Source organism: Petaurus breviceps, unplaced genomic scaffold, assembly GCF_028583685.1.
Source record: "Petaurus breviceps papuanus isolate PSGF00001 unplaced genomic scaffold, PetGlider_PUasm1.0 90887, whole genome shotgun sequence".
NCBI lineage: Eukaryota > Metazoa > Chordata > Mammalia > Diprotodontia > Petauridae > Petaurus > Petaurus breviceps.
Genome location: NW_027187370.1, coordinates 2,044,023 through 2,069,785, shown reverse-complemented (window position 1 = coordinate 2,069,785; position 25,763 = coordinate 2,044,023). Strand labels below are relative to the sequence as shown.

The 25,763-nt window shown below is 46.2% G+C and overlaps 1 protein-coding gene across 2 annotated transcripts; it reads left to right on the top strand.

The window, feature by feature from the left end:
* The first annotated feature begins 8,160 nt into the window (after nt 1-8,160).
* PPP1R1B (protein phosphatase 1 regulatory inhibitor subunit 1B) lies at nt 8,161-21,691 on the top strand. 2 transcript variants are annotated; one of them, XM_069074279.1, is made up of 7 exons: nt 8,161-8,588; nt 10,753-10,813; nt 11,280-11,302; nt 12,294-12,369; nt 18,083-18,283; nt 20,470-20,632; nt 20,783-21,691. In XM_069074279.1, exons 1-7 carry the CDS (start codon nt 8,508-8,510, stop codon nt 20,790-20,792), a joined length of 615 nt encoding a protein of 204 aa, XP_068930380.1. In that variant the 5' UTR covers nt 8,161-8,507; the 3' UTR covers nt 20,793-21,691. The 2 variants fall into 2 exon arrangements, with proteins under 2 accessions (XP_068930380.1, XP_068930379.1); XM_069074278.1 differs by having other exon boundaries at nt 8,164-8,588; nt 20,470-20,595.
* The last annotated feature ends 4,072 nt before the right edge of the window (nt 21,692-25,763 follow it).

Here is a 25,763-nt window from a genome sequence, read left to right as displayed (position 1 = left end):
CCCTAGTCTCCATGGCCTTTCCCTCCCCCAATACCCATTCCTTTTCTCTAGGTGACCTCTGATACCCTAGTTACCCTTCTCTTCCCTCCTACAACCCCCACCTCTTTCCCACCCACCTGAAAAAAAGTTTTTTCCCAAGTTCTTGAGGAGGTTTGCAATCGCGTAGGATCCAGAGGAGAAAAAATCAAAGTAATAAAACCTCATTTAATTCCTAACGGAGGGCAGAGCTGTGAGCTGCAATTATCTTAATGTTCTGCTATTTTTACTCCCTCACTCACTCTTTTCTGATCTCTCTGTCTCTCTTTAACTGCCTCCTTTTTCTGTCTTTGTTTCTCTGTCTCTTTCTTTCTATTGCTGTTTTCCTTCCTGTCTCTTCGTGCTTTCTCCTCACCTGTCTTTCTCTTCATTCCTGTCCTGGTCTGTCAGTCCCTCCCCTACCCCAATTCCCTTACCCCTTCCTATTCTGGAGCCCTTGACATGTAGGGCTTAGTGGGGTCAAGGCTTTCAGAGGCTTGGGAAAGAGAGGAAAGAAAGGGGGAGGGGCTGAGATTTTTATACTTAGAGCTGGGATTTTAAACCCCATCCAAGCCAGCCCCTTCACTTTATAGAGTTGGAAACTAAGGTCCAGAGGAGGGGATATGGCTTACCCAAGGTTACAGAGCTAGCAAGGAGCAAAGCAAGGGGCAAATAATTCCACCCCAACCCAGGTCTTCTCTTTCTGCTGCATTACAGCTTTACCCATTATTAATGCTTCTTCAAACCCAAGGTGACTCCCATGCCTGGGTCTGCCTGCACAGTTGAATTCTTTGCCTGCTCCTCTTTCTCCATATTACTCACCCCACCCCCTAAAACCATCAGAGAATCTTCATCCATAAGCCTGCAAGAAGGAAGTGTTGGGACTTGGGTAGGGCCTATAGGTTTCTAGTTTGAAGGGATCTTAAAGATGATCCAGTCCAACCTCTATCAGAAGAAACTGAGGCCTATAGGGTGGTGTGACTTGCCCAAGGTTACTACTCTCCCCATCTAAGTGGCTCCCTCCCTGTCCTGCTCTTGTAACTCACCTCTGCCCTGAAGACTAAATCATCCTCAAGAGCAAGGCCCAGAGAAGCTAAGAAATTTGCCCTAGGTCACGACACTCGATCCAGGCCACATCTTCCTCTTATAGGATATGTTAAGATCTGGAAGGGCTAATGTAGGTCATCATAGGCCTATATGAGCCCCATCATGAGTCTATATGACCTGTGATTTATGTACCTCCCATTGACTTTATGGCTTAGAATATTTTATCAAGAGTTTCCTCTTCTCCAGGCCCCAGCCCTACTCATGCAGGAGCCAAACAGACTGTCAGTGGAGGGTAGGGGGAGGGGGGAGGGGGGAGGAGGAGGGAGAAGAGAAGGAAGGAAGGGGTAGTGACTCACTGTCCTCTCTTTACCCTCCTCTCATCACCCATCTGTTCTCTTGGCCACCTGCATCCCTCTCCTACCAGTTTCTATGGACCAGGTTCTGAGTTCCCCTGAGACTCTTTCCGTCTCCATTCCAGGACCTTTCCTCTCCCATCTTATCCCTTCTCCTTCTATTCAGTTCATGATCCCACACTGCCTACATCTTCCCTTTTCCCCATCCTCCATATAGGTTCACAGGATTCAGAAATTATCTATAAACTTTCTCATATTATAGGTGAGAAAACTGAGACCTAGAAAAACTAAGTCATTTGTCCTGGGTCATGACTCTCAATTCAGACAGCATTTCCCTCTCATAGAATCATATATTTAGATCTAAAAGAGATATTATCAGTTATTGAGACTGGCCTCCCCCCTTCTGCTGATGACAAAAACAGAAGACTATAGAGGTTGTGACTTGCCCAAGGTCACAGAGGAACTATAATATAGCTAGGATTCAAATCCAGTTCCTCTGATGTCAAATCTCTCCCTGTTCTTTCTACTGCATCATTCTGTTCTTCATCTTTGCTCTCTGACTGATCTAGGTCCATGCCCACCCTCCAAGTATTGCCCAGGACATGGCTTCATTGTGTCCATTCAACTGTAGGGACATCAGCTGGGCACGCCTTGTTTACTGTGCTGAGGGTACTGCCAAATGTCCTTTCCCTCAAAATACTAGGTGTGTATGTGTGTGTGTGTATGGGGGAGTTCCAGGCCAACCCTGCTTGCCAGTTCCACTGTGTCTCAGAGTTTTGATGCCAATGGAGCACGGGCAGTGCCAGTGATGCCCACACCCTAATACCAGTGTCCTTGCATCCGGCCTGCTTTGCTACAAGCTTATAAGTCAACAAATATAGTAAGTCAGGCTGAGCCTGAGTGGATGAGGGTGGGAAGAAGGGCTAAAGATTTCCAATTCCTTGTCCCCCACCCCTATCCCAGGGCCTAAAGTTAGTACTTCTGTAAAAGTTTTACCACCCTTTCTCTCCTGATCCTAAAATTACTGCCAGGAGCATGCCCTGTACAAGGGAATTCATTCAACCCAACAACCTTTGTTTTCAAAGAATTGTTCCTGCTTTCCTTCTTCCAACCATCAAAGGCACCACTATGGGAGGCCTAGACTCTGAGCCCAAGGAGGTTATTGAAAACGTCACTGGGGGAGTGGCAAAGGTGGAGTGTGGGAAGCAGGAGTGTGGCGAGCTGGGGAAGAAGGGAGGGAGGTAACAACTCCCCCAACTTCAAGCTGGCCCATCTAATTCCTGATTGTGACCAAGAGGAGGAGCAGCCAACATAAACACCCAGCCAAGGAGGCTGTAGACTAGTGTACAAACATACAAAGATATACATACATCTAGAGTCCTGAAGAGGGCTACAAAGTCAGGTCACGGGCACAGAATGTCACTACCAAGACACATAGTCCTACAGAGATACGAACAAGCCTTACACACCTACAAGTATGCATACATCATAAATCTTTTATCACACAACATAGAGCTGGAAGGATCTCAGAGATCTAAGTCAGTCTCCAACATTGTTTTATTTATTAGAAAGAAAATGCTTCTCACTCACACAAGGGCCAACCCCCACATTTCACAAAGGAGAAACTGAGGCCTATCTAATGAGATCCAAGGTCACACAACTACTAAATGCTAGGGTCAGAACTCAAACCCAAGTTTCCTTATTAAAAATCCAGCATGATTTTCATCAACTACACTATGCTGGTAAGCACAGATATACTAACACAGGAGAGCCCTAAGGGGCACACACACACTCACACAGACACACCATCCTTTTGAGGTATATCCAGACACACGGGGATAGAGACTGGAACTGTGATATAGGGAAGTCAAGGATGATGAAACACTCAACCAAGATCAGTGACACCTTCTATGAAATTTCTAGTCTTAAAGAGTTATCCAGAGCAGAGGTGTCAAACTCCCTGTCCAGGGGGACCCTAACAGTATTAAAATTGGGAATGTTTAATGAAAAAATAAAAATACAGCACAACAGAGATGATGTTAATTTGTGGTCTTCTCAATGTGTAGTGGCAGTGATCAGTTTCTGAGTGTGATACCATTGACCTAGAGTTCTGAGAGTCTAAGTAAGGTGCCCTGTGTCATAGTGCTGGGATGGCATCAAGGTCCATGTCACCGCTCATCATCTTCTCTTACTGCATGTTCTCTTCTTTCTAGTTCTCCATGACCCTGCTCTCTCTTAGTTCTCCTCCTACCTCTCAGACCCCTCCTCAGTCTTTGGTGGACCCTCATCCATATCACTCCCACTAGCTATGGGTGTCTCCCAAGGCTCTGTCTTGAGGTCTTCTCTTTTCTGATTTGGTGATCTCATCAGCCCATATAGGTTCAAGTATCATCATTATGCATATTATTCATATATACAATGCATACACACACATATATATCTCCCTAATGTACATATCTTTATATATCATATATATGTATATCTTTGTTGTTGTTCAGCTGTTTTTCAGTCATGTCCAACTGTTTGTGACCCTATTTGGGGTTTAAGAAAACCCCCAAAATACTGGATGGCAAAGATACTGGGGTGATTTGCTATTTCCTTCTCCAGCTCATTTTACAGATGAGAAAACTGAGGTGAATAGTAATTTGCTCAGGGTCACACAGCTAGTAAGTGTCTGAGGCTGGATTTGAACTCAAGTGTGTTCCTGACCCAGGCCTGGTGGTCTATCTACTGAGCCACCTAGTTGTCCAACTATGGCGTGCGTGTGTGTGTGTGTGTGTGTGTGTGTGTGTGTGTGTGTGTGTGTGTGTAGGGAGGCCAGGGTGGAGGGAGGCAAGTGAAAAGAAAGACAATGGCCTTAAGAATTTTGAGCTACATGTCTTTTTTTTTTTTTGCTTTTTGGAAGGCAATTGGGCTTAAGTGACTTGCCCAAGGTCACACGGTTAGTTTTTGTGTTAAGTGTCTGACATCAGATTTGAACTCAGGTCCTCCTGACTGCAGGGCCAGTTCTCTATTCACTGAGCCACCTAGCCACCCTTGAGCTGGATATCTTGTAGATGACTCAAACTCAATATGTCCCAAACAGAATTCATTCTCTTTTCCTCCAAACCTCCCCTCTTCCCAATTTCCCTATCACTGTGGAGGGCACTACCACCCTTCCAATCTCACACCGAGGCTCACAACCTCAGTGTCACTGCTCACTCCATTGGCCCATACATGTTACTGTTCTCACATCTTATTTCGATCTTCACACCATCTCTCATCTATGTCCCCTCATCTCTACTCACACAGCCACCACCCTAGTTTAATCCCTCATCACCTGGATTATTGCTTTTGTTGTTCAGTCATTTTTCAGTCATGATGGGGACTCTCCATGACCCCATTTGGGGTTTTCTTGGCAGAGATACTGCAGTAGTTTGCTATTTCTTTCTCCAGATCATTTGACAGATGAGGAAACTGAAGCAAACTGGGTTAAGTGACTTGCTCAGGTTCACATAGCTAGGACATGTCTGAATCTGAATTTGAACTCAGGTCCTCCTGACTTCAAGCCCTGAGCTCTACCCATCCATCACCTAGCTGTCCCAATTAATGCTTTAGCCTCCTAACTGGATTCTCTACCTCAAGTCTCTCCCACTCTGATCCATCCTCTGCATAGCCAGTTTCCTAAATTGCCTACTTACTTCAATGACTCTCTATTACCTCCATGAACAAATATAAATGCCTCTCTTTGGCATCTAAATCTCTTCCAGTCTTCTTACTCCTCTCCACTCTACAATCCTATCACATTGGCTTACTTGTTCCTCCCACACAATAGTCCCTATTTCCTATCTCCACGTCTTTGCACGGGCTGTCCCCCACACCTAGAATGCCCTCCCTTCTTCCCTCTGCCTCTCAGCTCCCTTGGTCTCTTGAAAGATTTTGCTCATAACTCATTCTTTACAGGCCTTTCTCAGTTCCCCTAGTTGTGGGTGTCTTTCCCCTGTGAAATTACTTTCTACCTATTTTTTATTTACTTCATATATACTGATCTGTTTACATGTTTTCTCCCTCATTAGAATGTTAGCTCCTTGAGGATAGGGACTGATTTTGCCTTTCTTTATATATTCTGTATATAAATTAGAGGCAGCTAGGTGATACAGTTGATAGAGTACAGGGCTTGGAGTCAGAAGACCTGAGTTTAAATCTAACCTCAGCTGATTACAGGTTGTGATCCTGAGCTAGTCATTTAACTTGTCTTTTTCAGTTCCCTCAACTGTAAAATAAGGATAATAATGTTGTTGTTGTTCAGTCATTTCAATCAAGTTCAACTCTTTATGACCCTGTGGACCTCAGTCCATAGGGTATTCTTGGCAAAGATACTAGAGTGGTTTGCCATTTCTTTTTCCAGTGACAGGTTACATGACTTGCCCAAGGTCACACAGCTAGGAAGTTTCTGAGGCTGGGTTTGAGTGTTCCTGACTCCAAGCCCAGTGGTCTATCCACTTTGCCATAATTGCTAATAATAGCACCTCTTTCCTAGGATTGTTGTGAGGATCAACTGAGATAATACTTGTAAAATGCTTAGCCAGGTGCCTGGCAATTGTAGGCACTTAAATCCTTGTTCCTTTCCCATTTATATCTCCATAGATTAGCATCAGCATATAATAAGTGCTTGTTGAGTGACTGATTAAGTCTGGTCCTTCAATCCACTGTGATACATTGCCTCCCACCAGAGACATATACACTAAGAAAACAAAGATACACAGAAAACACAAACATACACATACAAAGTGATGCAGATACATATTCTACATGTACTCATTGCTTCCCCTGTTTGAATGCAAGTTCATCCAGGTCAGAGACTGCTTAATTTTAATATTTGTATTGCCAGCACCCAGCCCAGTGGCTGGTACATAGTAGAAACTTAATAAATGTTTGTTGATTTACTGATTTATGGATACATAGACACTTTTATATCATTATGTTGACATACATTTAACAAGAGGAAATACGGTACATTAGGAAGAACCCTGGATGATGGGTTAGTCAATCAGTCAACAGGAAGACCTAGGTTCTTTGGTCTCTTAGCTCTACAATACCATTAACTAGCTGCATGTCCTTAATCGAGTCACTTCCCCTCCAAAGTGCTTGGTGTTCTCAACTCAGGGTCATCATCTGTAAAATGAAGGGTTTACATAAAATGTGCTCAAGTCTCTTCCACCTCTGACATTTTTGTTCTTTTCTAGCTGATATTCTTTCTAGCTCTGATATTCTATATCATATGTTCTAAGGTCCCTTTCATCTCTGACAATCTGCACTGTATGTTTTTAAATTCCTTCCAGATTGGACATTCTAGATTCAGTGTTCTAAGCTCCCTTCCAGCTCTATTCTATATTCTAAGCTCCTTTCCAGTTGTGACATTCTAGATTCTGTGTTCTAAGCTCCCCTCAATCTCTGACATTTTATGTTCTTTGTTCTAAGCTCCCTACCAGCTCTGGCATTTTATGTTCTATATTCTAAGCTCCCTTCCAGCTCTAACATTCTAGATTCTATGTTCTAAGCTCCCTACCAGCTCTGACATTTATGTTCTATTTTCTAAGCTCCCTTCCAACTCTGACATTGTAGATTTTATGTTCTAAGGTCCCTTCTAGCTCTGACATTTTATGTTCCATGTTCTAAGTTCCCTACCAGCTCTGACGTTCTATGTTCTAAGCTCCCTTCCAGCTCAGATAGCTTATGGCTCTATGATGAACAGAGTAAAATACACCTGTGACAAAATACACATGTAATACATATTTATCTCCTTGCATTTCTGTCCCTCCTCACTCTGTTCCTGCTTCCCACATAAAATGACAGTCACTCCCCTCCCCCAGCTCAATACCCTCAGAGTTGTCTCAACCCTAATGCTGCCCTACTGCTCTTCCCTCTCAGCTATGAGTGTATATGAGGAACATGCCTCATACATTTTCTGAAGTGCTAAGCAGACAAAAGCTGATGAATAGATTCCACATACATACATGGGTCCCCATGCTCACACTCCTATATACTTACACACATACACTCAGAAGTGTGCATGCACACACATGCACTTCTCTCTCCCCTATGTGCATGAAGGGAGCAGACATAGGGGAAGATGTTACACGTTTTCACATGCTCCTACTTCTATACTCCTACACACTCTGATACACCCACCAGCACATCAACACATTCCTGCACACCTGACATCTTCACATACTCATGTAGCCTGGCCAAGCATCCATATTCTTTTTGACCCTATCCTCCCCCTGGGACTCAGAGCATCCCAAAGATGAAATAGTTAAAGGCTCAAGCCCCAGTACCCCCTCCCTGCTGCCCTCTTGACACTCCCCCACCCCCATTATCCACTCTGCTGGATTCCATCAATAATGCAGCTTCCAGTTCTGGGGATCCAGCAGGGGGCCCCCAGCCTGAGGCACCCCCCCCAACTTGGCTCCAACTCTCTACCCCACCTCCTTCCAGTCCCAAAGAGAAAACAGTTCTCCTCTCATTGGTCACCTTTCTAAACACCCTCTCTTAAACTACCTAGGTGCCAGTCCTAAACCAAGAGGGCTGGGATTCGACCCTGAGGCCAGAGCCCAAGGGAGTGGGCAGGAGGGACAAGCAGACAGACACTCTCTCTCTCTCTCTCTCTCTCTCTCTCTCTCTCTCTCTCTCTCTCTCTCTCTCTCTCCCTCTCTCTCTCCCTCCCTCCCTCCCTCCCTCCCTCCCTCCCTCCACACAGAGACAGGGAGATTGAGAGAAGCAGAGAGAGTGAGAGACAGAGACACAGAAAGAGACAAGAGTGAGAAGAGAAGAAAAAAAAGCCTGCAAATCCTCATTCCCCATCGCTCAGTACTGTATTTTTATCTGTGCGTGAACAGTCCTCCTCCACACGTTGCCTGCCTGTCACCGCACCCTCTGAGGGGAAGGGGAGGGGAGAGAAGGGGAGGGGAGAGGGGAAGGAAAAGGAGGGAGTCGAGCGAGGGAGCAGAGCCCCAGGAGGAGAAGAACAGCTCGGGACCCACAGGCTCCTCCGGTTCCCCGGAACGAAGAAGCAAGAGGAGAGCCATCCCCCTCAACCTCTCAGTCCCCACCATGGATCCCAAAGACCGAAAGAAGATCCAGTTCTCTGTGCCTGCGCCCCCGAGCCAGCTAGACCCTCGCCAGGTGGAAATGGTAAGCAGAGAAGGGGACTCAGCGGGCTCGGAGGGCACTGGATGTTCCTGTGGTCACCCAGAGCTAACTCTACCCCCTTCTCTCTGCCCAGGAGGCACCCACCTCCCTTTTAACATTCTACTTGACTTTCTCTTCCCCCTCGCTAGGATACCTGTCCTATCCACCAAATGCCAGGCTGGACTCCTGCCTGCTAGAGGGGGAAAGGTTTGGGACTAGGGGCAAGGGGTGAGGTTAAACGGTACAGAGGCAAGTAGGGTAGGGGTGAGGGGGAGCTCCTGCTACCCAGGGGAATGTTAACATGGCAATTGTGGGGAGAGAACCAAAACTCTAAAAGTTAGCTGGAGAGTTGGTCAACTTTTTCCTAGGGCACCAGTTCCCCTTCCTCTCCTCTGGATCTTTCAATGAGAGTCCTAGGCAGCCAACAGCCAGGGGGTACTCGGTGCTTGTGGGTCAAGCCCATGAATGTATCACCAACGGAACTTTCCAACCTCCTCTAATCCACTCCACCACATATGTACTGTCCCCATTCCTCCCCCACAGCAATGCTGCCTCCCATCTGAGAACTGCTGGACTGAAAGGACATTAGCAAAGCTGAGCTCCTTTCCCGAGGGACCCCAACACTGACCCCATTATTCCTATCCCCTGAAGAACCACTTCTTGCTTTCTCTCTTTCCAAGTACCTTGCCCCTGGCCCCATTCATCTCCTTTGGGGCTGAGGTACTAGGCTCCCCTGGGATCCTCAGAGTCCCCTGGTGGGGCTGTAGGAAATACTTCCCACCCAACCCACCCCTTCCCTTCCCTTCCCCCACATGCAAAAAGGAAACAAGCTGCAGCCCTACTACAGAAACTACAGAACAACCAGACCTCCTGCCCCAGGACCCTTCCCCCAGATCGTTTCAAAATAATGTTTGTTGAAATGAAGCTGACCCCACGCCCAACTCTAGAGAAAAATAGCCCAGCATTCTGGAGACTCAGTCCCTGGGGCTTAATGCTTCCCCAAAGGGTCACTGGCTCAGTGGGGGGTGGATTGTGGGGCGGGGGGTGGGGGGGGGTCTCTTGTTGACCAGTCAAGAATGACAGCTATATCACCTGCTGCTGAAATATAGTTGTTTCAGAAGAAAAGCAAAGAAAGTGAGTCCCAGCTCTAAAGGAAACATTAAGTGGGCTAGGGAAGGGAATAAAGACAATAATATCAACAATCCCTTATATTTATATATCAATTTCCCATCTAAAATGCATTTTCATATACATGGTCTCATTTAGGAGGGCGGGGGTTGGGGGCCCTTGATGATAAGCAGTATTTTTTTTTTTTTTTGGTAGAATGAGTGGGGGAAGGGTTGGTAATCTGGCATGGGGGAGATAATTGTTGGATCTTAACTCTCACCTGGTTCTCTTTGTGAATTTCCCTGGAGTCCACAGAGAGGACCTAATTAATTGATGTCTCCACTTTCGGATTTCAGGCGCTTGAAGCAGCTCTGGGGCTAAAACCACTGCCTTCTTGGCATGGCATGGACACCTGGGGGGGGGGGGGCTTTCATTTCCAGCCCTCTTAGAGAGTTGGGTTTGTTCACTTGGGGGTCCTACATCAGAGTCAAGCTCTATTAAGGGGCCCCTGGACAGAGAAAGACCCTCCAAGGAAGATTTCCCAGACCCAGCAAGACTACATAGCAGAACATTAGACACAGAGAAAGTCCATAGAAGGAGAGCAGACCCCTTTATAAGAAAGACCCTAGGGCATAAATCTCTTCCACCTGGAAATTGGCGTAAGGCTAGATAGAGATGATTCCAATGCTTGCAGAGTCCATCTCCACTACCTCATCTCGGGAGGTGGATTGGGTTTCCCCAGGAGGCCTTGAATTGACCTACCGGGGGGCAGTGCCAAATGGAACATGAGGGAATCTTCCCCTGAATAGCACGGCCCTGGCAACTGAAGCCAGACTCGCATGTGTTTCCCCTCTGACTTCCTCAAACACTCTGAGGAAACATTCGATTTCTCCAGATCTGGATGAAGGATGATGCAGGATGGAGGGAGGAGATGCCTTTAGAGATGGCTATTTGAATTAGCCCCTAGGGAACCCGGATTCCTTTCTCCTGGTAGGCTTAAGGGTCTAAATGGAGTGTTAGCTGCATTCACTATCCTGGCTCCCACTTTCTATTTTTGTAGATCCGCCGCCGAAGACCAACCCCCGCCATGTTGTTCCGTGTTTCAGAACACTCTTCTCCAGGTGAGATCCCTTCAGATCCAGATGGGGTTCAGGCACTGGTGTTCCTCTATATCTCAGCTGATCTTGTAGGTCCCCATCCTGATGTTACCCCTAACCACTACCATCTACTCTACTCTCCTTGATCTCCCCTTCCTTGGGTTCTGCATGTCCCTCAGTCCCCTCCTGTTCAAGTTAGCCCCCTTGCCCCAATCTCCTGGGAGATTTCTACCTCCTTCTCCAGAAGCCCTGGAAAATGTCCTACTAGTTAGAGGCTAAAGAGGTGGAGTAAGTCTTGGAGTTTGGGTAATCTGAGGTCCTGTCAACCCTATCTCACTAATAGGTAGGAGGGGTCCAAAGCTGGTTCCCCTAACCACACTGTCTTGAGGACTAAGCTTGGGGACAATTACACTGACTCCAGTATCTGATTTTTTTTTCTTTTTTTGATTGTTGTTTTTTTTTTTTCTGTCCGGTGATGGTCTGGTTCCAGAGGAAGAGGCTTCTCCCTATCAGGTAAGAGTTTCCCAGAGAAATATAAACAGAAGCAGGTCACCAAAGTCAATTCAACCAATTTGATATGATTCAACAAACATTTATTAAACATTTTTGTGCAAAGTACCATGTCCTTTTGAGAGTCACCCTATCAGCAAAGTGGCTGAGCTATTAACTCAGAAAATAAATTTGCATGTGAATTTCCATCTCATTCACAAGTTATTCATATCTGCCTGTGACCTATAGATAGACAGAAATGGAAGGAACCTTAGAGATCATTTAGTCCAGAGGTTCTTAATATGGGGTCTATAGCCAATGACAGATTCCAGGAGGGTCTGTGAAGTTAGATGAAAATTTTTATATCTTTATTTTCACTAATTTAAATTTAGCATTTCCCTCAATTATGATTTTTTTTTAAATCATTATTCCTAGAAGGGGTCCATAAGCTTTACCAGATTGTCAAAGGGGTCCATGACACAAAAAATCAGGTAAGGACCCCTGATGTAGTCTAGTGTCCTCATTTTACAGAAGAGGAAATAGGCCTAGAGAATGGAAGTGAGGTTCAGAGCTCCCATAGTTCTCACCTCTGATCTCACTCTACCTCCTATACTCCAAACAGGATATGGTCCAGGACATAGGGTGGGGCCTCCAAGGAGCTGTAGGGAGGGCCAATAGGCAGGTACTTTATAGGGTCACTGCTGGCTCTAAGGTACCTCTGACTCTCTCATTATCAACTTCCCCCTTTTCTACAGGCATCAGTGACCAAGGTGGGCAAATCCATGAGTCACCCTTAGAGGCTGGCATAACCCCTACACAACCCATGATATCAGGGACAATATGCTCAGTTTCTTCTTGGCATCTAGGCAGGGCGTGATGGAAGGACCAAGAAGGAAAGAATACCAGGAAAGAGATAGAGTGGGCATGGGGAAGGGAGTCAAGTGGTTGTGGGAGGGGGAGAAAAGGATAAGGTAGAATGAGTAGCTCTGTTAACCCCAAGCTTTCCCTCTGGCAGAGATCCTCTGGTGAGGGGCACCACCTCAAGACCAAGAGAGCCAACCCCTGTGCCTACACTCCCCCTTCTCTGAAAGGTAATACTTATTCCTCTCTCTGTTCCTTGCCTCCTTTCTGGGCCTGGAGCTATAAGCACAGACATGGGGATGGAGGGAATCAATTAAATTGCTGGAGATACAAAAAGAAAAATGAAATTGTTGACCTTGACCTCCAAGAAATTCCTTTTTATCAAATTCCATTTTGGATACAACATGTATGTAGATAGAGACAAAACGTGTACTAAGAAATACAAAGTACTTTCAGAGAGTGACACTAACAACTAGAGAATCAGGAAAGGCCTCCTTGAAGAAAGCTAAAGATTTCCAAGAGGCAGAGGTCAAGAGTGAAAGGGTTATAACCAGAGATGGCCTCCAGGGGTGTGGAAACTATGGCCTCGGAGCCATATGTGACCCTTTACGTTCTCAAGTGTGGCCTTTTGACAGATTCACTTTGTGCTGTGAAATTTGAATCTGTCAAAAGGCCACACTTGAGGACTTGGAGGGTCACATGTGGCCTTGAGACTGTAGGTTCCCCACACCTGATAGGCAAAGGAATAGGAGTGGAACATGAAATATCCTATGCTGAGCATCAGCAAATCGGACAGATTGGTTGGAACCAAGAGTTCTTGAAGGGAGTACTGTATAATCAGCCCAGAAACACAGGATGGAAACATGTTGATTTCTCTTTCTTGACTATACTCATTACAAGGGAGGGCTCTACAAGGGTGAGGCACAGGGAATCATTAGAAAGTGATGGGACATAGAAAAAAAGTATCAATAAAACATTTTTTAAAATTAAATTAACTTTTTTTAAAATCAATATCAATAAAACATTTTTAAAAATTAAATTAACTTTTTTTTTTAAAGAAAGGCTGGAACCTGATTGCAAAGGGTTTTTAATGTCAAACAAGAAAGTTGGCATTTTATCCTATCTGGAGCCTGGGAATGACATGGTCAGACCTGTGCTTTAGGAATATTAATTTGGCGACTATGTGGAGGATGGACTGGAGAGAGTGAAAGGGGGGAGATTCAGAGAGACCTTTAGTGAAGGCATCTCTGAAATGGGCTGCTTTCTTCTACAGTCCCCATCCCTCCTCATGTAATTAAGGTTTGTTGCATTAGCAAGAAAAGATTTAGTCTTTGAGCCTTAAAAAAAAAAATCAGGTGGCAGAACCTAAAGAAATGTTAATGGAGTGTGTGTGCGCGTGCACATATGTATAATACAATAAAAGTTCACGTTTAAATAGGGCCCCATGGTTTACAAAGCATTTTTGTGGCTTTCCTAAATAAACTGTGTGGTATAGGGAGAAGGGCACTGAATCTAAAGTCAAAACACCTGGGTCTGAGCCCCAATTCTTTGGCTTCCTACCTGATTAAGAATTGGGAGACCTGGTTATGTCAGTAACTAAGAGTGTATAATGACCTTGGGCAAGTCACTTCCCCACCTCCATCCTCAGTTACCTTTTGGGAGGGGTGGAGTGGAGAATAGTCTAAATTCTCTAAAATTTCTTCTTGCTATAAATCCTATTGTTGACACTTTAAGAAATGGACCCAACTCTCGACCTACTTTGTATGTTCGACCTGTTTCCTGTTTACTACCATTCTAATCTTCACAGATTGAGGAAGGGGAGAGTGACAGGTCCTCCTTCTTGCTTCCTTTGAAGGAGAGGTAATCCCCACAATACCAGTATCTTCCTCTTTCCCCTTTCCATGTGTTTGCAAAGATCTACATAGATTGAATCTTCTCTGTTTTTCTGTGTTGAACATTTTCCAAATGGTTACGTATATACGTAGAGGGAGGGGGAAGATGTCTCTAGCCATCATCTCTTGGTCTCTGTCCCCAACTCTTCTCCTTCTGAGCACTATATGGGGCTAAGTACGTAAAGTACTCTCAACTCCTGCCTAAGGCTCTTCCTGAGCCCCCCCCCCTTCCCCAGGCCAGAAGGAGTGTTATGAGAGCACCTGGAGCTCCTGGGGGTAGCTTTACCTAGCATAGCATGCCGGCCAAAGTCAACAGGTGCATCCGATTTGGGAGTGAAAGGAGAAGGTAGATGGGACCATAGCCTATGAGTCACAGGGTAACTGACTAGCTCCCATTTCCAGGCCCCTGGGTCACCTCCTTTCCTCATCTCCTAGCTCTCAACATTCCCATCTAAAGAAGAGGGAAGGACACTGAGGTTTCTCCCAAATAGGAGGTCCTGGGACAGGGGAATGGTAAATGTCATGGCATTTTTCCTGCCTAGAAATAATAGGAAAAATCAAATCCCTAGCCCCACTCCCAATAGGCTTAGGGGAGAGGCTCCTAGAGACTGAGGGTCTGGAAGGGTAGTCTCTGATTCAGTGGACCTTCTGGTCCAGCCCTACCCCCTCTCCACTTTCTCTTAGGTAATGGCATCTGATTTGGCTGGGCCTGCCAGGGGAGGAGGGGTAAAGGCAGCCTTGTTCCTCTCAGTGGGGACTTATGTTGCCCAGGGAATGTTCCACTCCTGGGGTCAGGCGGCCAGGGCACTCCAGGTGTTTTAGGCTGAGGGGTAGCAACTGCCTAAAGGAAGGTCAACACAGAAAGAGGAATTGGGGAGGGGCAACGTAATGAGCAGATATAGAGAGACATGGGGAGAAGGACCTAGTTGGATACAGGCAGGAGAAGAGGAAAAATGGGAGAAAACAGAAAGGTAAATGAGGCCAGACTCCAGCATGAGCACAGAGTGTTCACTCCACCCAGGAGCTCCCCCCAACCCCCACTCCCCACCTCTCACACACACCTATTATTGTTACAGGCTCTGCTCACACCTCACGAGCTCTGAGATTCTCCTCCCCCATTCATTCTCAGAGTCCCTGGGTTGGGGGTGGGGGGAATGCCTCAGCTTCTGCCTCCTCTCTCCTTGGGCCCCTTTTACTCTGAGTATGCCCAATACCATCCTTTCTTCTCCATCAGAACACACCTCTTCTTTTACTGACTCCTATACCCATCTCATCTCCTAAATTCTCCCATCTCTTTCTCTGAGGACTTTACTAAATTGTTCCCTCACCCCCAGGTTCCCTGGACTTCTCTGTCCCTTTCTCTGCTTCTACCCCCACACTCATACAGTGCCATTCCCTGCAGTTCTCTGTCTCTCTCAACCTCTGTGATTTCTCCTTTGCATGAAAAGGGGAGAAAAACAGCATGAAGAACATACAGGTTGCTAAGTGCTTTAAGATCCTGGATCCTTGATCCTGGAAGGATCAAGTGACATAAAGTATTAATGTACATCTAGCAATTTGCAAAGCTCAAAACGCTATGCAAAAGTCTGTTATAGCTATCATTATTTTTTGTTTATCTTCTTGGCTAGGGGCTGGGATCAGCTAGAAAGTAAGAGGTAAGAAATTGCAGGGCACTGAAGAGAGATAACCTTAAGGTAGGGAGACATTAGGGGGAGAAGAATGGGGGCTGGGAGGGGATTAGAGAGGTACCATGGTAGAGGGGAAAGTTTGAAGGGGACAGGGAAGGAAAGAGGAAAGGGCAAGGGAAATATGAAGAAAAGGACAGAAACTGGTTGGGAGCCATTTGGAGAGGGAATGGGGTTGGCCTAAGATCTTGAGCCTTTTAGGAGCTCAAGGAGAGCCAGGACACAGAGGTCTCAGGTTTTAAGGGCTGATGCTGGCTTCTGGAGCAAGGGATCAAGGACAAGGGTGGAGGGATTTATGATGTTTTTATTGCGTCTCTAACTTTCAGAAAGTCAGGCAGGCTTTAGTGAAGGCCTGGGTCTCCCGGGGTGTGTGGAGTGAAGGGGGTGGAGGGGCCATTGGGGGTGGGACCAGTGGACAGACAATGGAGGCACTGTTGCCATCCAGGGAGCTGGCAGAAGCCAGGACTGCTCTGCTCCCAGGCTCAGCAGGCAAGATTTCCAGCCAGGATGGGCCCCCCTGGGCCTTCCCTGCTGGGGCACTGTGCCAACCTGGGGATCGGGAGGAGAGAGGGTGTGCCCAAGAAGTGGGGGTTGGGATAGAAGAAGGCAGGAAGCTGGACCTGGCCCACTAAAGAAATACCTGAGCTGTGGACTTCCAAAAGAAGCCTACTTCATTAAACTGAATTTCCTTTCCTTGATGCTCATTTAATGTCCAAATGCTCAGAAATCATTCTAGACTTTACCTCCTCCCCTTCTCTCCCCCAGTATTTTTTAGTCTTGCCCCTTCCTCTGGAGTCCCCTTCATCCTCACAACTCTCTCCCAGCCCTTTCATCTCCTCTACTCTCCTTAAAGTTTCTGCCCCTCATTTACCCATTTCTCTCCCCACATAGTCCAAACTGGAATAGCTCCTAGTTGGGCTCCTCCCTGGCTGTAGGCCTGGCTTGGGGAAGTAAGAGCCATGCCTATGCTATCCCTGTTGTGAGGTCTGTGCCCAGCCTGCTGTTTGTCAGCCCTATCCAACTGAGGCCTGTAATGACTTCTGCTTTCTAGGTCAATGCAGAGGGAGCTGGGAAGGAGGGGATGTGGGTCAAGCCAGTGGGGGCTGGGCTAGGAACTTTCTGGGTCCTGGACACTGTCTACCTCAATACAACTTGGTATTACCCTCCTTTCATGACTGTGAGCACCCTATGGTGCCTAGAGGGGACAGCCAGTACTCACCAGGGGTGGCTGGACTGGTATCAAGGGTAATCAATGACAGAGAGATGAAATTAGGAGCACCCACCAGAGTAAGTGGTATGCTCAGCCCCAGGGTCAACTAGAACCATCCCCAGCATGCCAGACTACAGGGGAAATAGTGATGGCTTTGGAGAAGACCTGGGTTCAAATTCTACCTCTGACTTTTTTTTTTTTTTGCTTTTTTGGAGGGGGGAAGGTAGGGCAATTAGGGTTAAGTGGCTTGCCCAAGTTTTTTTGTTAAGTGTCTGAGGCCAGATTTGAACTCAAGTCTTCCTGACTCCAGGGCTGGTGCTCTATTCATTTCGTCACCTGGCTGCCCCGTGACATTTATTACCTATATTACCTTGGGCAAGTCATTTACTTTCCCTTGGCCTTAGTTTCCTTATATGGAAAATGAGGGGGTTGAAATAAATGGCCTTTGAGGTCCCTTCCAACTCTATATCTATGATCATGTGATTCTAGGCAGACTGTCCAGGGGCTCAGACCATTATTGGTCTCTTCTTCCAGAAAAAAAAAGAGGTGATTCTGGACCAGCACACACCCAACCTGGCAATTAGAGTAGTGAGAGGTTTCTGTGACACTGGCATATAGCCCTCTGGAAAAAAGCCCTTTTTCCAGGTACCCCTGGGGAGGCGGGGTACAGCTGGGCGTTTCCTCTCTGCCCACTGTCACTCTGGCTCCAGAACATGGCCCACTCTCCAGCTGAATCACAGGCCATATTGGCTGCTGGCTTCCTGGCCAGAGAACGTTGACTCAATACTCTGCCCACTTGGTCTTGCCTGGGCTCTGGCGCCTGGCACAAGGTATTTGGGGGGGGGAGCTTCTCTTTTGCCAGGATCCTGGGGGCCAGAAACTCTACCTCAGAGCTAACCATGGGCACAGCTGGTGCCAGCCAGGCCTCACTCATCAGCCCCTGCCATGCACTTTTCAGTTTGCCTACTGAAAGCTGCCCTGACCCTTTCCATATAAGGAGGCACAAGAAAAATGGGTGACATCCTCTATCTCACATGTAGGAATGCCATAGTTTTCCACAGGCCTAATTCAGGGGCAAATTCCTTGGTTCATCTTCCCATCTGGTCCTAAGTGACTACATGGGAATGGATGATCCACGATGCCCTCTCTGTGCCAGCTGTCCAGCGCATTGCTGAATCACACCTGCAGTCCATCAGCAACCTGAGTGAGAACCAGCCTTCTGATGAAGAAGAAGAGGAAGGTGAGCAGGGAAGCCGACATTGTCAGGGAGAGGAGGAGGAAGAAGAAGAGGAGGAGGAAGAAGAGGAGGAAGATGACTCCAGTCAGGCAGAGGTTGTCAAGGGCAGAAATGATCCTGGTGAGTTAGAAGATCTGAGACTGTTGGGGCCTGGGCAGCTCCTTTCTGGCTCGTAGTTTCTCTTATGAATTGTTTCAAAACTGTGGGGGGGATAGCTTTAATGCTTATGGGACATATTCCAGATCTAAGCTCTCAAATTGAGGAGGGGTACTCGGTTCGAATTTAGTTCATCCAGAAGATCTTCTCTAATACATTTTCTGACTCTAAATGTCATGATCTCCTCTAAGACTCAGACAAGAAGAATGAGCTGCTACAGGGAGGTTTAAGGTTAGAATTAGAAAGGTCTTCCCTGCAGATAAAGGTAGGAGACACAGGATTTGAAGAAGCTGGAGAGCTCCATTTCCTGAGAGCCTCTGCCCACAGAGGATGGATATAGGTCAGCCTAGAAGTAAAGGTCAGGATGAGATGAGCTCTCAAGCGTCCTATGGTGCTAGGTTGTCCTCCTAGGTCCCCAAACTCAAAGGTGACTCAGGAATCTAAATCACTGCCCTGTGGTGAGGGGAACAATGCCCTCTAGTGTCTAGATAGAGAACTGAAATATTTGATTCCCAACCTATTCCTCTCCTATGTTCAGGAAATCAGTCAATCAAGTATTTATTAAGTACCTGCTATGTACCACTGTGCTAGAGGCAAATGCTGGAGAGACAAATAATAAAGAATGAAACAATACATACTCACAAGGACCTTACAAGAAAGGGATGCTATGAGACAGAAGTTGAGGAGAGAATATATTCCAGGTATGGGAGACAGCCAGTGTGAAGGCCCAAAAAAGATCCTAAGCATAACATCATAGTCTGTCAGAGATGGAAATATGCTTAGAGATCATTTAATCCAAACATATAATTTGAAAGAGGTGGAAACTGAAGTCTAAAAAGTAACAAGGCCACAGGGAATCACAGCTGGGTGTTTGTGTTTATGAATAAAGCATCCAGAGGGGCGGCCAGGTACCACAGCGAGTAAAAGCACCGGCTCCAGTGTCGGGATGACCTGGGGATCAAATCCAGGCTCAGATACTTAGCACCACACCCAGAAATAACTGGCCATGTAACCTTGAGCAAGTTACTTAACCCCGATTGCTTAAAAAAAAAAAGCATCCAGATACAAGGAGACACCATAGAGGGGTTCTCAGACAAAGAAAGATGCCACAGGAGGATGCCCAGAGAGACCCCACAGAGGAGCTCTTAATCTAGAGAGATCCCCTAGAGAAAGAGTTCCCAGATGTGGAGGCCCTCCCCAACCCATAAGAACCACAAAAGAGGGTACCCTAGACCCAGAAAGAGACCCCACTGGAAAGTCTTCCAGGTCCAGAAAAACACCTCAGAAGGAGCTCCTGGCCCCACAGAGGAATCCTGAAGTGGGGATATGCCTTATACAGAAAATTTCTTAGAACAGTGATGTTACTCATTCTCTTGGTTCATTGCCGTGTTCATAGTATCTAACCACCATCCTGTCTACGGCATTTGTAGCATTATTCCCATAGGGCTTGTCAAACAGAAAAGTAATATTAATAGCCAATATTTATACAGCACTTTAAAGTTTACATTCCCATTTGACCATGGGAATGAAGAAGCACTAATAATGGCCTGCCCCCAGGTAAGAAGGTAAACATTTGGTTCTCTATCTCCTCTTCTTGGGGAAGGGGTAAGTGGGAAGAAGAATGTCAGAATCTTTTATTCTGTAAGCCAACTAATTGTCTAAACTCTTGTCCCCTAATTAGTCACTTGCATTCATGGGAGATAGGAGAGGGAGAGAGAGAGAGAGAGAGAGAGAGAGAGAGAGAGAGAGAGAGAGAGAGAGAGAGAGAGAGAGAGAGAGAGAGAGAGAGAGAGACCGAGAGCACAGTGTTGTAGCCTCTCAGATAGGTAGAACTGGAAAGAGATGAATTGTTTGTTTGGAGGGGGCTCTGTACTCTTCCCTGCCCCCAAAGATAAAAGTGGAAAAAAATGGGAGGGGAGTCTGCTTTTCCTCAGGGAAAGTTAAGGGATAGGCAAGAAAGGGACTAATTTGTCAAGGAACAAAACACTAAATTGGACCAGCAAAGTGACAGAAACAGGGAGACAAAAGAAGAGAGACAGAGACAATTAAGGCATATATATACATACGATGAGGAGGTAGATGGGCTGGATGGATAAACAAAGCTATTTGCCTTTGTTCCTTCTTCCACTCTCCCACCTCAAATCCAATAGCTGTGCAACCGACTTCTTGTGGTCAGGGCCTAGAGGGGCCTTGGGAGCGGCCACCCCCGCTGGATGAGCCCCAGAAGGATGGAACCTCTGAAGGCAAGAGAGAGGAAGAAGAGACTGTGCAGAATGGTGAGAGACAGAGGGCATTGGAGAAGGCAGCAAACGGGTGAGGCTCACAGGCCAAGGGACCATGTGCAGGCTTGTGACTGGGGGACAGGGACTGGTTGAGGACTTGGATTGGGGTGGAGGGCCAGAGGACAAAGGGCAGGCTCAGAGAGAGGGCTTGATACTGAACCCATTCATATCTATCTTGCAGAACCTGGTGAGGGGACCCAGCATCCTGGTCCTCCTGTCCCTGGCACATAAACACCCCTGAATGCTGTTTCCTCCTTCCACCAACAACTCTGGAGACCCCTAAAGAGGGAGGAAGATGGGGGAACAGCACTGTTTCCCACTCCCTACCCCCTACCTCTCACCTGCCAAGGCTGCAGCTTCTGATACCTAGGAGACCGAGGCTAGTCTATGTGTTTGCTTTTTTGCCTGTCCCTTTCCTGATGCCCGGGGCCCCCAGACAATGCCCAATGCCCACCCTTACCATCCATACTACTCCCCGATTTTCTCCCCCAACTCGAGATGAGGAGGTGAGATCAGGTTAATTTTGAGTCCCATTCCCGTCTTGGTCAATGCCTCATGTTGAAGATTCCAAGACACTGAACTCAATAATTGAACCTCCCACCACTTCTATTTCTTGGAGCCCCCTTCTTCTTAGGCATAGGAGACCCACTGGGCAGGACCCTAAGCCCAGAGTGGGGGGAGCAGCAGAGGAAGATGAGAACTCCCCCTTTCCTCTGGCTTCAGGAGCTCTCAGCATCTTTCCTCTTGGACCTCTTGTAGCCTCTTTCCCCTTATTTAGCTTTCCCCAGGGCACGGGGCCCAAGTGTCCCTCCATTCCTACCACTTCTGATGGGGAGCCTAGATGCCTGAATCCCTGGGAGCCCTTTCCCTCACCCTGAGATGGTCTGGGGGGAATTGTATTTGTTTTGTTTTGCTTCAATGCCAGGAATGCAACCTAGCCTATGTGTGTGGGGATATGTACTTGTTCTGGGTGGGGGTGGGACAAGGTTCCCCTCACCCTCAATCTGCCCTGTCACCCATGTTCCCTTTTCCCTACCTCTGCCAATGGGCCTGCTCCCCTCCCTTGCTGGAATAAAGCTTTGTAAATAACTATGCTCTGCTCCCAGATTTTGTTTGGGAATAGATGGGGGAAGGGGTGGGGAACCTGTGGCCTCAAGTGCAGACCTTTGACTGAATCCAAACTTCACAGAACAAATCCTCTTAATAAAAAGATTTGTTCTGTAAAACTTGGACTCAGTCAAAAGGCTGCACCCAAGGACCTAGAAGGTCAGGTTCCCCACCCTTAGGGTAGGTTATCAGGGAGTGGAAGAAGGCAGGTAGGCTTAGGACATTCACAAATGGGACACTGGACTTCAGGGATAAGGAGTAACTTGCCCAGTTACTCATCATAGTGAAGTTGATCCAGGTGTCAGGACCAGAATATAGGTTACCCTCCTTCCAATTCAAAATTTATTTGGGGGGTAGTGTAATAGAAATTCCTATTACAGAAGTAACAGATATGGGAGTTGCTGGGCTAGAAGTTCAAACTTTCTATTTCTTGCTTCCCCTCAAAGACCAACCAGAATGATTAGAAGAATGGATCTGGGAAGAAGAGTTTTCCTGGGTTAGTCTCAGTTATCCACAGCCTCAGGCAAAACAAACTAGAGGAAAAGTCTCTCCTGTTTTCTCTTTATGCACAGCAATGTGCTATAGAGATACTTTCTCATAGTGTTCCGGCTATGGGCAAGGAGATAACAGAAACAAAGCTGTTGAAAAGCACTTTTTTTTCCTTTGGTGAAAGGAGACATGAACTTCTAATCTCAACTTGGCTAAAAGTGCAGCTGCCCTTCAAGACCCAATCCTATCTACTGATCACTCGAGGAGCCCTGACCCACTCTGTTTCTGTCCACATCTCCTTAGGCAGATGTTACCTGACTCCACACTGGATTTAGTATAATAAGCTGATCGTTTTAGCACACTGCAGCTCAGAATTCCTGAGCTTAAGCGATCCACTGACCTTAGTGGTCTGGATAGCCTGGATCACAGGTATGTGTGCACTAACACACACTTTTCAAAAAAAGTTGTCTGTACCTAATGATGCCTCAACTTCATTATCACCTGCTCCTTCCTTTGCAAGAAACTCTTCTTTCTAAGGTCAGAAATTACTTCATTTCCAATTCTAATACACTGTTTTCAGTCCTTATTCTCCTTGACCTTTGTGTAGTTTTTGATACTAATGTTGTTCTTCTTTAGTCATGACCCTATGGACCATAGCATGCCAATACTGTCCATGAGGTTTTGGCTTTTTTTTTTTTTTTGCAATAATAGTTGGATGGTTTGTCATTTACTTCTCCGGTGGATTAAGGCAAACAGAGGTTAAGTGACTTACCCAGGGTCACACAGCTATTACGTGTCTGAGGTCAGATTTGAACTCTGGTCTTCCTGACTCCAGGCCCTCTCTCCACTGAGTCACCTAGCTGCCTCCTTTTGATACTGATAACCATAAACTATTACTTATTAACTACTTTTTCTACCCTTGTATTAAAAAACTTTACACTCTTATGGCCCTCTTCTGTTTTCTCCCCTTATTTCTTATCCTTATTGCATTAAGATGAGTGTTTCCCCTCAAGGGTATGTTCTTGGCTCTTTTATTTTCTCTCCCTTGAACATCTCATCCATATCCATAACTATCATAGTGACCTTACTAAAGCAGAGGTCTGATTATGTCACCATCATCCCCATTCAGTAAACTCCAGTGGCTCCCTGTCACTTTCAGGATCAAAATAAAATCCTCTGCTCAGCTTTTATGACCCTCCATTCATGGGCCCCTTCCTACCTTTTCAGTTTTCTTACATTTTATTCCCTTCCACATTCTCTATGATCCAGGGATGCTGCCCTACTTGCTGTACCTCATACAAGACATTTAATCTCCTGACTCATGGCATTTTCAGTGGCTGTCCCCTATGCCACGAATATTCTCCTTCCTCACTTCTGCCTACTAGATCCCCTGGCTTCCTTTAAGTCTCAGCTAAAATCTCACCTTATGCAAGAAGTTATTCTTTATCCCCTTTAATGCTTCTTCCTTCTGAGATTATCTCCCATTTATCCCATACATATCTTGTTTATACATAGTTTTGATATTGTCTCCCCCATCAGACTGTGAGTTCCTTGAGAAAAGGAACTTTTTTGGCCTTTCTTTTTATCTTCTTCACTTAGTACAATGCCAGGAACATAGGAGGTATTTAATAAATACTTGTTGAGTGACTGACTTAGACTATTGTCTTTCCACAGGTGACTCCCAAATCTGTATTTTCAACCCTGACCTTCCTCCTAAGCTTCAGATCTGTTTTTTTTTTCTAACTATCAACAGGATAGCTCTATCTAAATTTCCAACTAGAAACTCAAACTGAACATGCTCTAACCCAAACTTATTATATTTAACTCCATGGTTAAAAACATGGGGTTATCACTGATATCTCTCATATCCAGTAAGTTACCAAGTCAATTCTACTTATCAGCATACCCCTGATAGAATAATTTTTGTTATTCATAAAAAATACTCACTCCTCCCCTCTTTGAAAAATCTTCAATGGATCCCTATTGCCTCCAGAGTGAAATCTCCTTTGCATTCAAGGCATTTCACAATCAGGCTTATCTCATGTTTTGTTGCTTAGTCATACCCAACTCTTTGTGACCCCACTTGAGGTTTTCTTGGCAAAGATCCTGGAGTGGTTTGCCATTTCTTTCTCAAGCTCACTTTACAGATAAGTTAAGTGACTTACCCAGACCTGCACCAAGAGTTAGTGTCTCACATCACTGTTAGCCTTACTGAATTAAATCATACTGTATTTGGGGCTATACAGACTGGTCTTAGGAACCTGAATCTAAAGATGGAGGGGATACAAAATATCAACTAGTCCAACTTTAATTTACAGATGAGGAAAATGAGGTCCAGAGAGCTTAAGTGATCTAAGGTCAGAGGTAGAAATAATAACAGCTAACATTTATATAGAGCTTATTATGTGCCAGGCACTCTGCTAAACCCTTTACAATTATGTCATTTGATCCTCACAACAACCTAAGGAGATGATTTTATCATCCATTTTATAAATGATGAAACTGAGACAAACAGTGGTTAAAAATGACTTACGTAGGGCCACACAGCTAGTAAATGTCTGGGGTCAAATTTGAATTCAGATCCTCTTAACTCCAGATGCAGCACTCTGTCCTGTGTACCACCTAGCTGCCCACAACACAACCAAGGTCTTCTGACTCCAAACTCGGCACTCCCGACACTGCCTCTTATCGAACTCTGCCCACTTAAAGTTATCTCTCTCATCTCTGTGATTTTGCTCTAGGATGACGTTCCCTTTCCTTCCTCACCCATCCTTTAAAGTAAAATTCAAATGGCTTCTCCTTCAAGAAGCCCTTACCAACTTCCACTCCGACACACACTTACATAATATAGTAATCTAAGTCGATGTCTTATCCCCTTACTAGATTGTAAGTTCTGTGTGAGTAGGTACTGGTTCTTATCTAAACTTTGGCTCTGCACCAGGACCTGGCACAGAGGTCTCTGTCCTAAAACAAACACCTTTGTTAAATGAATGAGTTGGTTCCTTAAAGCAGTTAAAGGCGGGGGGTCTGCAAACTATTTTTTTTTTCCCTTAGTGGGTAGGCTGGGGTGGAGCTGGGATTTTCCCAGAGGAATCTACCCAGCAGCTACAGTGTTTTGGGGCTAGGTTATAACTAATTCGTGTAGGGGGTACAGGGGAGGGGTGAAATGGGCAGTCCGGGGCAGGGTGGGTGTGGCTGTGATGGAGACGAGCCTCGGGATTGACTATCTCTTGGAGGGTGACCCATCTTCCCATCCTCTGGTTGATCATCCAATGGGCCATGGACCCACCCACGGGGGAGAGGGGCTCTGGCCCTCACTTTGGAGATCACTACCTTAGAGGGAAGAAAGTTCTTAGCATCTCTTCTGCTCTTGCTATACCCTCATTCTGGTGTGTCGCCACTGAAGCCTTTCAAGAACGCTAACTTCTAAATAACTGCTAGCTCTAGTCTCCCAGTTCTGAGGCTAGACAGGAGCAAGGGGTGGGAGCGGGGGCAGGACCTGAGAATAAGAGGGAGGGGCATTGCAGAAGGGGCGGGACCTAGCGAGAGTCACGGCGGGTGCTCTG

Excerpts from the sequence above, each read along its gene's own strand:
- PPP1R1B (XM_069074278.1), top strand. The coding sequence starts at position 8,508 with ATGGATCCCAAAGACCGAAAGAAGATCCAGTTCTCTGTGCCTGCGCCC. Across the intron at positions 11,303-12,293 it reads AAGAGGCTTCTCCCTATCAG|AGATCCTCTGGTGAGGGGCA; the intron begins GTAAGAGTTTCC and ends TCCCTCTGGCAG. Across the intron at positions 18,284-20,469 it reads CAAGGGCAGAAATGATCCTG|CTGTGCAACCGACTTCTTGT; the intron begins GTGAGTTAGAAG and ends CAAATCCAATAG.